The sequence below is a fragment of the Impatiens glandulifera genome, chromosome 1 (genome assembly GCF_907164915.1).
Source record: "Impatiens glandulifera chromosome 1, dImpGla2.1, whole genome shotgun sequence".
Taxonomy (NCBI): Eukaryota; Viridiplantae; Streptophyta; class Magnoliopsida; order Ericales; family Balsaminaceae; genus Impatiens; species Impatiens glandulifera.
This window is the reverse complement of record NC_061862.1, coordinates 124916770-124928936: the sequence shown is the minus strand read 5'-3', so window position 1 is coordinate 124928936 and position 12167 is coordinate 124916770. Positions and strand designations below refer to the sequence as shown.

Below are 12167 nucleotides of genomic sequence, written 5' to 3'. Positions count from 1 at the left end.
GTAGAGAATGGTGATAACAATCACTCTAAGGGGGTAGGTTATGACAATGATCTATGTTGATGCTTATTAAAATAGGTCTTTATGAATTATAACAATGATTTATTGCACCTATCAACAAATAGGACTTTAGAGAGGTCTTATACAAAGTGACCTTTCACAACTAGTTGAAAAATCATAATCTAGTTTGAGATTGTTCATGAGAGGAGCTGCCCTAATTGACAACATACCTCTTTTGGTTTTGATAAAGTGTCATTCGCAACTGAGTGAAACGACAACTGGTTGTGTTGAGGGGAGCTTTGGATTTGATTGTGTCAAAATGTTCTTCACAACTAGATTAAAACAGTTGATTTCCAAGGAACTTATATCGTTTAGGGAACATTTCAACATAACCTTTTTCCCTTTTATTTTACGAAGTGACCTTCACAACTGGGTGAAACATCGACCATTGTTTTGTTATCTCTGGGGATTGGACTGTTCCCAATTCTTTTTCAAATAATGTTTGAAAATAGAAGAAACCCTGATTCTATCCATGAATTGTGGAAACTTGGATTTGAAGTGTATTTGGGGTTAAGTACGAGTATTCTGCAATTGGTAGAGATTATCTCACTTTAAAGAACCCAAGTTCTTTTTTCTCCTATGTTTAGATATAGATGATAAATTAAATCTCTTACAGACGATTATCCAAACTCATAACTTATAAGGAAGGTGACCGAGACGTGAAGTCTCGTTCAACTATATTTTTGGTTGTTTTGGCCATGGGTCGCAATCCTTCGAAAGTTCAATTATTCATGGTATAGTCATAGAGAGAATTTCAACTATCTAGCTTCAATAATTTTCGTCTCTCTTTTTTTTTTGGCTTCCGGGGTGTATATAGAACTATCGATACGTTTTTCTCTTGTGATAGTCATTGGAATAACCGCCCGAGTGAACATAAACGGTGATTTCAACACCTCAACCTAACGGGAGTATATAGATTTTTGGTTCCCGGGGTATATCCGGGGGAATTAATACGTTTTTCTCTTACGATAATCATCAGGACAGTCGCCCGAGTAAGAATAAACGGTGATTTCACCTCAACCTACATGGGAGTGTTTATCATATTTATATTATTATTATTATGTTAAATTCTTGAGTCTAGCTCTCTATGTTGACTTGTACAAAGGGAAATGAGATGTCCTTTCACAAATGGCGGCTTTGTCTTGGCTTTTGAGATTTATTCCAGTTATTTGTTCAAAAGTCTTCCATAGAGGGTTAATTTTGGATAATTGTGTAGCACGAAAACGAGCTTATTAAGGATATATATCAATTAAAGTGAGGTTGATTTGGATCGAAGCTCTGGACACTCGGTCAAGAGATCAGAGGGTTCGGCCCTGGGGTTTGGGAGGCTCGGTCTTGAATTCAGACTATTCGGTCATAGGTTTGGGAGTCTCGATCCCATATCTAGCTTCCTCGGTCGTGGAACATGGGAGTCTTGGTCTTAGGTCAGACCTCTCAGTCCTAGGTGAGAATTCTCGGTCAGAATTCTCGGTCCTTGCTCAAGAACACTAGTCATCGCACTCGGTCCTATGTCGATTTTCTCGGTCCTTGGTCTCGGTCCTTAATTCTACAAGACTCGGTCCAAGAGGACCGAGTGTTCTTCATTTGGTATGGAGATTGCACATTTGTATATTTTGCTACAGATCATGAAAACATGATATATAAGTTGCAAACAACTCAAATGGATATGGGGATCATAATCCCTAACCCTAAACTTAATCAATTGATCTTTAAGATGGTCAATTTTTCAACCCGATTTCTAGGGCAAAAATTGAGAACTTTTGATTTTAGTCATCTCATGGCCTTGTGTAAGAATCGTCGGCGTCGATCGTGAGCCTCCGGCGTTTTCCCTATTGATCGGGAAAGACGGACAAAATGACATTGTTTCATTTAATATGAAACACGTTGTTGTGTTCTGTTGGCGATCCATCAGCAATCGGGCATATGGGCTAACGGGGTTAGCGTCCCGTTAGTTGATTCTGTGTGGACCTGGGAGCCCGTTGTTTTGGTTACAACCGGCTACGCGACGTGTTTCTGGGCGCTAGATAAAAATCTAGCGCTGATCCAATTGCTAGAATTCCTGCTGCAATGTTTAAACATAATTTCTGCCACACATGATTATCATTTTTTATTTTTAATAAAATGTTATTTGAAATCGAATTTTATCCATTTTCTTCTTTTTTTTTTCTTCACCAAATGAATACACAAAAATATTTTTGACACCATAATAAAATTTATGTTTATTTATTTTATTTTTGAGTATTTATTTAATTGTTTTAAGCCATAAATTATACAGAATTTATGTTTAAAATCATAATTAAATTATTTCAACCTCTTTTTGGGTTTAATTTGGATAAAATAAATACAATATTTTAACATCAAATTATTTATGGTTTTTATTTAATTTTTCTAATTAGAGTTTAATTATCACAATAATTATCCCTAATTCACTTTCAACTTCCCCTTTAGATTATTTTGAATTAAAAAATTCAAAATATTATTTTAATATTATTATAAAATGATAATATTATTTTAATATTATTATAAAATGATAATATTATTATAAATTAGGGTATGTCAATTTTTCATTCTTACAAATTCTAGATTCGATTATTTCGTCGCCTTTGCTGGCTGCGAAGAAGGGGACGGACATGGACTCGAGAAATGATCACCAACACAATCGGAGGGTATGAGCATGAAACGATCCCCTAACGATTGAAAGTATTATTCGGACTATAAAAATCATAAACGAAAAAACCGATCCAACTAAATAGGATGTTAGACCTAACAAAACATAACATTATCTCAAAACTGAGTGATAAAAATAAAAATAAAGTACCCTCCTATGCCAAGAAATTCAACGAAGGGGCAAACAAATTCGATCTATCAACTCCTTTGGAGTTTATTTTCTCAGCGAGAAAGTTAATAAAAAAAAATTATCGAATTGTCCTTCAACCATACTTAATTTTCTTACTCATTGTTTAATATATATATATATATATAATTAAGTGTAATTATTAAAGAAAAATAAATATGACATTGTTAAATGAAAGGTAAAACTAATTCAATTTAATGTGAAGTATCTAAGGTTATAAATGTGCAAAATACTTCTAGCAAGTTATTGGGATCTTGACCAAACCTCATGAATCAAGGTAATGGTAATGAGATAACATGTGATTTCCTTTTAAAAATCTCTATAATTATGCTTAGATTTACCTACAAAAAAATAATTATTGGGATCATAATTTTTTTTTTCTAGATTGCATATTGTCTTGTACCCTCTCCAATCCATTAAGAACCAAGTATATTAATATTTATAATTATTGTTTTTTAATAAGAATCAGAACTGATGGTCATCATGATGATTATTGTAATGTAACGTTATGGGCAAAATTGTTTATAAAGCAATCTTGTTAGTGCATGCACCGATGAACCGACCATTTTCTAATTTCAAATGCGCTCATGGGTGTGCATAATATTCTATTTTATAATCAATCAAATTAAAGGCACATTAATTATTTTTGTGAAAGTTTATCATTTGCATCTCAAACTAAATCCTTTTTTTTTTTTATCATATTTATATAGATATTATTTAACTTTGTCTCATGATTAACTACTAAACAATGCAACCACACCACATGTGCAATGACAATAGATAAACATATCATTAATTCTCATCATGGGCATTTTTCTTTTATATTTTAACTAATAAGAGAAAAAAAAATTACAAGTGGTGGAAAGAAAATATGTTTAGGTTCTGTTCGTTTGTGGTTATTTAATAACAAAAACAAATAAAGATTGGATCACTCTCTTCTCCTTCATCGTATCACTCAATTTATTAATCAAAATATTAAAATAATTTCTATTTTAAATTATTATTTTTTTATGTCTTTTTACCAAAAAAAAATACCCACATTTACAAAATTATCACCACTTATTATATTTTTAAAATAACTAAGTTATTACAATAATCCAAATCCAAACAAGTCCTAAGAGTATCTCCGAATTAAAGAAAGATCTAGCTTTCCTGAAAAATAATTTTGACGTGGCATGCACAAAGCAAATAAGCGGTTTGAACCAGGTCCCAGCGGATCTATGTAGGCTATCCGGGCTGTAACCCGGTTAGAAGAATATTTTGTATATATATAGTACAATAACGACGGAAATTACTGTCGTTTTTTATAGGTTTTCATTGCTAAAAAGGAAATAGCGACAGTAAATTAGCCTTATTTAGTTTGTTTGCTTGATTTTATTATCATTCTAGTCCGAGTAAATTTTGTGAAATTTTTTTAGCCCGTTTTTTATTTTTAAAAAACTTTTAACCTCGTATATTTCAAATCCTAGCTCCGCCAGTGATCGAGTCTCTGTGACGAATTGCCCTCAAAATTTGAGAATGTTGAGTTAGGCAGCCAAATTAGAGAGTAATTGAAGAAATAGTAAGCCTACCTCAAAGCTAAAGTTACTTTTCTTTGAACCAGATGAATTTAATGCCAATAAGGAATTGATAAAAATGGTCTTAGTTTGCAATCTTAGAGAAAGTCTAAATCTAAAGCCATAACTTTTGATCCCGTGAATTGTATAACCATTTTTTTTCCGACATTGTTAGAATAAAGAAAGAAAGTATTGAATGATATATTGAATTATATAAGTTATGTCTATTATATTTACATTACATTGAGCTTATAAGGAAATTAATAATATAATATTGATATATATATATATAATATACTAATGATATTATCACAATTTATAATATTGTGATAATATCTTACATATATATTATCTTATATTCTAACATCCCTTCTCAAATTCAAGATGGAAAACGATTGATCAACTTGAGGTTAAAGACGAGATGATGAAATATTGATGTTGTATTCTTCAAACTTCAAAAACCCGTGAGCTCCATCCAGTTAAAGGATGGCAGTGTGTTGACGGATAAACCAACGAAGAGGTAGAATCTCATGGGAATAGAATGTTGGGGTGAAACAACAACCGAATGAACTTCAAATTTATTTGCGAGTCTCAAAATCCATCCAACGACGGAATGGTAGTGTGTTGCATTAAAGAAAACCAGCGAAAAAAGTATGTAGAATCCCATGGGAATAGAATGCTGGGATGAAACAACACCCGTAAAACTCATTCTAACGAGAGAATGACAGTGTGTTGACTAAATAACCAGTAAAAGAGCACATATAATTGGATTAACACCAATTAAAATATGGCATTAACTACTGGAATAAAGCAACAACTGAAAACAAACTCAGAGAATATGATTGACGAAGAAAGTAAGAACATCAACATAATTATTTGAAAGAAGAAAATATTATTAAGAGATAGTAATAATAATTAATAAAGCATTATTAGATCCCTCCATCAATGGCTAAAGTAACCATTGATGGAGGCAGCGGAAGACTATCACTTAATTGACTCAAGAAATGATAACAAGCTCTGATACCATGTTAGAATAAAGAAAGAAAGATTGTATTGAATGGTATATTGAATTACATAAGTTATGTCTATTATATAGACATTACATTGAGTTTATAAGGAAACTAATAATATAATATAATATTGATATAATATAATATACTAATGATAATATCTTACATGTATATTATTTTACATTCTAACACATATATATTATCTTATATTCTAACCGACATGAATAATAACACATTGGTTAACACAATTGATATTGTGGCTGAGAAGTCGTGAAAGTCATCATCCCAAATGATAAATAATGATGAAAAATGTGTTTTTTGGAGGTTTATTTTTTGTCAATTAATTCAAAGAGTCTCATACTACAATTTTTCTTTCTTTGGGTGACAGTTGTTTGCAAAATTCTCTTTCCAAGAAGATCATAATTACATTAATTGTATTTTATGGGGTGACAATTTGAGTACTAAAAAAACTTTTCGTGTTGCGAGCGTTTTAAATCTGCGAAAGAGCTATTGACACAAATTATACAAAATTAGAGCTCCATGATATGATGTGAAGAACCAAAATATTGGTTGACTAGGTAGATAATTCAAGATTTTGGAGAAAAGTAAGAGACCACACAGTGAGACAAATCAGATAGCTTTAGCAAAGGGGCAATGTAGAAAGGTAAGCAATGTCAATTCTTCACATTCATTGTAGAGGCCACAAATTCGCTGGATTGAAAGCTTTTGAGAGAATCTTTTAAGAAATATTTTAAACTTGTTATCGATTCGAAGATTCTAAAATGACTAGTTTATCATGCTTCTGCAGATGAATTTGGATTTGAGAGAAAAGTGTTAACAGATTTTATTCCCTCCAGAAAATTTCTTAATCAATTTGAGGTTTTGAAAATTGGAATTTCCAAAATATGTTTGGAGAAGTAGGTGGAAAAAGAGAACAAACCTTGGGACGATCTCATTCTGTCAAATTGTGGAAGATATAAAGTTGTGATATTGAAAAAAGTTTTGATTAATAGATGGATCATTCCAAATATTAATTGTTGATCCCTTTTTTTTACACAATAGCAAACCTCAAATAAAAGTTTGTTTTTAATTCGTTTTTCTGTAAGAAAACATGTAAAGTCTAATGAGTTTTTTCTTAAAGAGATATTTATATTATAGAATTTATAATTCATGGATCTCTACTTTCACTTAAAACGCTTTTAATGGAACTAGTGACTTTTTAATTTTTTAAATCGATTATTTCCAACGGGCCAATGAGTTTATTAGCAATTTATACTAAATTATCATTTAAGTTATTTGCAATTTGTGCTAAATTATCAAATGAGATGACTTGAGACCACAATCCTTAGAGCATCTCCAATAGTACTGCAAACTTTGCACATGCCCAAAATGGGTTTTCTTCTCCAACCGAACTGCAAAACCAAACCCAAAATGAGATTTCTCATTTTCCCTCTTCAAAAAAACCCAAATATGCGTTGCTACTGTTCACAAACGCATATATATTTTATTTTTTTGCATTTTAGCCCTTTAACTTTTACTTAATTAATTTTATATATTAAACTTACTTATATAATTTATTTATATTTTAATTTATTTATATTTTAATTTGTTTATATGTTTTATTTATTTATATTTTATTTTTATCTTATATTTTATATTAAGTTTATTTATATAATTATTAATTTAATTTATATAATATTTTTTATATAACATAAATTTATAATATAATTAAAAAAATTATAATAATATTAAAAAAAATTATTTTAATATATATATATATATTATATATATTATTTTAATAAATTTTTATAATTAATTTATATTTAAGTTTAAAATATTTGGATGATATTATAATATTGTGGTGTAATTTATAAGTTTGTAAAAGATATGAGTGATATTAAAAAGTTATAAAAGTTAATGTAAGAAAGAATATTATAAGAATATTCTTTTGGGTTTGAGAATGAGTTTTTCGGTTGGAGTAGAATTACTGTTTGATGTGACATTTACACCAAAATGAGTTTGAAAATGAGTTTTTCGGTTGGAGATGGTCTTAGCACCTTAGTATGCTTGGTACAGATCTATGTGATTACCCCTTCATGTGAGAGAGGACATATGGGTTAGTCAATTTGGTAACAGAGATCACAAGTGTGCCTTGTATTGTTGATCCATCAATTAAGAAGAAAATGAAAAACCTTATTTTGATAGTTGCAATCAAGTTCTCTAGGAAGAGTTCCATCCAGGGGCGGAGGCAGGATGAAAAATTACCTGGGGCTGACTCCAACTTGCATCTCAGATTTAACTTTCTATGCTCCGTTTTTTTTCCAATAAAATTCCCACGATTATTCAAAGATGGAGACTCGTCATGCCCTCTCAATGCACACGCTTGCAAAGTGAGTTATCGAGTGGTTTCAATAGTTGTTGTAAGCCGTAATCTGTTATTTTGTTTTTCATCTGAAGACTATGCATTCAGTACTTTGTCAATATGACAAAAATATTCATTATATTATCAAGATATTCAACTTCCCTATTATGTGGTGAAATATTACATCCTATATGCATAACAAAAGAGCATTTATCCCCATCATTAACTCGCTTTCAAAATTTGAATTCATCTATTGTAAATGTAGGTTTTTGGGGTTGCTTATGTTCAAACAAGAAACATGGGAAACAAAAAATAACATCTTTCAAAGGAGAGTATTCTAACCAAGTAAATTTCTTAAACCAATGACTTTGGAACCGTCGATTTTGATTTCCAAATTTGGTCGGCGGGTACTCATCCTTAATAGGTTTATATAACCCCATCTTTTATAAGCTCGTCTAATTTCATCCATTTGATTAAAAAGATATTTCATATCGGAATACGTAATGCTGAATCAAGTTTAAAAGAACTTACATCAACATCAATTCTAAAAAATTTGTTAAGTTTTTGAGCAGGGATATCAAATTCTTTATTTAAATACCGAATCAAACCAATGTAACTATTTTAACTTGTTTATTAATATTAATTTATATTTTCTTAAATTTTTTTGAAATAGTTTAAAATTAAGAAATATAAAACACTATTATTATTTTAATTTTTATATTTTACCCTTATAAATAATTTGTATTATTAATTATATTGAAATAAATAAAAAATAATGTATAATTATTATATAAATATAATTTTAAAATAAATAATATTATTATATGATTTATATTATTTTATATATAATTTTTTATACTTTATTTATATAAATAAATCTTATTTATATATTAATTAAAATTTATGTATTATTATAAATATTTGTATATTAGAAAATATTGTTAGTATAAAATAAAATAATTATGAATTAATTTATAGATAAAAATTAATTTTAAAATATAATAAATTAAAGTTATTTATATAATAAATCTTATTTATATATTAATTAAAATTTATGTAAATATTTGTATATTAAAAAATATTGTTAGTATAAAATAAAATAATTATGAATTAATTTATAAATAAAAAGTGAGGTTATGATTTGATCACCTGACATCGTCTTCCCAGTTTAGTTATATAGCCAACTGAGATAAGAGTAACATGTCAAATACATATATAAAATGTTTTGTTGTAAGATTTTAATTTAGGTGGGGCTGGAACCCACCCTAACCCATGCGTGGCTCCATCCCTGGTTCCACAAATTCCAAATTTTTAATTAAGTATTTTCAAATAAGTTTGCTTCTAAGTATTTTGATATTGTCCCTGGTTCCACTAATTCCAAATTTTTAATTAAGTATTTCCAAATAAGTTTGCTTCTAAGTATTTTGATATTGAGGTTTATATTTTTTTTCTAAATCATTATCAATGGATATTGATTGTGTGCCTCACCATTTAACTAGGAATAATTGTTAATTTTATTTTAGTTTAATTATTTAAAATCACGGGTTTGATTCTATCAATAATCGCTTTGAACGGAGACATAGTTGTGGGTGTGTTAGTTCTGTTTTAATTAAAAATAAAATATGAATATGATTTTATGTTTAATTAATGTCCATAGTTGCATGTCAAATAATGTTATTTTACTGAGCCTTTCATTATTTTTTATCTATGTTAATCTTTCTGAAGTAAAATTTGTTTTGACTAATTCTACGGACAAGAGTTGTATATTTTTTATTGTAAGAAATACTGGACTAACACATTTTGTGAAGTTGTCCAGTCAAGATATTTTCCGCCTAGTTGATATATAAATAAATGTTATAAACAAATGATTAAATATATAATATATAATTTTATAAAATTATAGGTAATAAATACAAAATATATAATTTAAATAAAATAATTAAAAATATATAATGTTTACAATTTAGTAAAAATTCAAAATATTATTAATTATTTTTTCTATTTAATCAATTTAGAAAATAATAAAATACTTAAATTTATACACGTTAAAGATATTGGGTATCCTGTGGAATAAAAATAAAGATTCGAGTCTGATAATTAATCAATTTCGAGAATGAGTATAACATTATTTAACAATAATTCAATCATTTAAAAATTTGTCACGTTAAATAACTTTCACAAATGTCCAAAATATATACAATTTGAGTTGAACAACATCATACATCCGTATATAGATCTGGCTCTACATAATATTAATAAATAAATAGATAAATTAAACAATATCAATGATAAGTTAAGTTAAAATAAAGTTAGTAAAAATATGATATATATATATATATATATTTATTTAAATTAGACTTTATTCTTTACAAGAATATAATATATATATTCAGCACTTTATTCATGTCATTTTAATCAGAAATCTTTAATTTATATAAAATTATTTCTATTTGAACTATATTAATATATTACATTTTTATATTTAAAACTTACTCTTAATCAAACGAAATATTTAAACAATATTAATATTAATATTAATATTTAAGTATTGACAGGCAGGAGATGTCCACTTGCCAGCATTTCTATAATAAACAAACAAAAGTGTGCAATAATATAGAAATCCAAATTTAATTAAATAATATTATTTTTAAAGATATAGTTATTTAATATTCAATTTAGTTTGACCAATTGTTGCCTTAAAAAATATATAGTCCCCCTTCCCCACCATTACACTATAAAATAATGGATAAAATAATCTTACATATGTATTAAATAATTATATCAATGCATTAAATAATGTGCATGAGATCGATTCTCAATGACAAATATTATAAAATTTCCCAACATGTTTATCTCCTTTTTAAAAAAATAAAAACAATTAAGGACCACATTGGCTCTTACACCTAATTTCAAATTGAATTTTTATTTTGAACTATAAGCATTTAAATAAACCTTATAATTTGTAGATGGGGAACGGACACGTCGCACCAACATAAACAAAGTAAATAAAGTATCCGAATTTTTATATATATATGATAAATATTAGTCTTTCTTTTTATCCTTTAAAGTAAGAAGTGAGGAATTCTCAACTTTAATATGGAGTGGTCATTTTCAACCAAGTCTTCCCGTTCTTCGCATAATCTTCTCTCGTTTAAGGTTAATTCCGATGATGATAAATCTTTGAAGTCGAGTTTTGATTCTCTTCCCGGAAAGGAATTCATGACGATGTCAAATGCCCAAGGTTTGATCGAGGTTTGTTTTCTCTTAGTTCCTTTTGAAGGCCTTAGTATTAAAACTAGCTAGCTAGATTATAGTGCGATTTCATTCTTCTAATGTATGGTTTTGTTTACAACATTATAGAAGAAGTTAAGTGGAATTGGAGGTCACCACAAGAGCTTTCAACCACCCCTCGGGCTCAATGGATCGGTTGCTTCCACGATGAGTCCCATTGTGTCTCCTTGTAACTCTGTTATCGGTATTACTGAATTGAGGTAAGAATAACAAGAAATCAATCGTTGGTATTTCTATTTTTTAAAAAGAAATATAATTGATAAGTTTAAATTGAACTATTATGTAGAAAGACATCTAATATTTTGAGGGTTCCTACTCAAATGACCATCTTCTATGCCGGCCAAGTGTGTGTTTATGATGATATATCCCCGGAGAAGGTATACCCATAATTATATTCTAGCTCCTTACAGCTTGTTTGATGAAGGTTTATTTGAAAATAATTTGGTTTAATTTATTTATGTAAAAATTGGGTTATTTAGACTAAAATTATTTATTATTTAATACTTTATAAAAAGAATTAAAGAAAATACAATTTGGTTTTTTTTTTATCTGTTTGATGTAGGAATATAAAATAATTTAACTTATTTAGAAAAGATGTTGCTTGAGGTAAAAAATAGATGATTTGAATAAAAAAATAATATTATTTTATAGGATTATATATATATAGTTTTATAGTTTAGTTCATCATTTAAAAGGTTAATTGAAAAGTAATTGACAATGAGATAAGAGATTATATATTTAAATTAAATCAAAATAACCCTTTACTAAACAAACACATTGATATTTTAGTTAATCATAATTTAATTGAAACTAAGATAATAGTTTAATTGAATTAAATCATTGTTTTAATTGCTATTTTATTTATTTTTTATCAATTAAATCACTAAATTATTTAAAAAATACTTTTTAATTATATATTTATTCAATTTTAAGTCTTTCTTTAAATCTAAATAGTTCACTTTTATATAATTGTAAATGAGACACTACCCTAATTTGAACAATGTCCAAAATGAACCTTCATACAAAAAAAATAATTT

General features: G+C 27.9%; 1 protein-coding gene across 1 annotated transcript; it reads left to right on the top strand.

Moving 5' to 3' along the window:
* Window positions 1–10935: 10935 nt before the first annotated feature.
* On the top strand, window positions 10936–11519 carry LOC124942224 (protein TIFY 6B-like). Its single transcript, XM_047482688.1, has 3 exons — window positions 10936–11091; window positions 11200–11330; window positions 11417–11519. Exons 1-3 carry the CDS (start codon window positions 10936–10938, stop codon window positions 11517–11519), a joined length of 390 nt encoding a protein of 129 aa, XP_047338644.1.
* Window positions 11520–12167: the final 648 nt, after the last annotated feature.

What these genes read in the sequence shown, in the direction of transcription:
- LOC124942224 (XM_047482688.1), top strand. Translation starts at nt 10,936, where the DNA reads ATGGAGTGGTCATTTTCAACCAAGTCTTCCCGTTCTTCGCATAATCTT. An exon ending in ATGCCCAAGGTTTGATCGAG is followed by an intron (nt 11,092 to 11,199) that starts GTTTGTTTTCTC and finishes ACAACATTATAG; the next exon opens with AAGAAGTTAAGTGGAATTGG. An exon ending in ATCGGTATTACTGAATTGAG is followed by an intron (nt 11,331 to 11,416) that starts GTAAGAATAACA and finishes ACTATTATGTAG; the next exon opens with AAAGACATCTAATATTTTGA.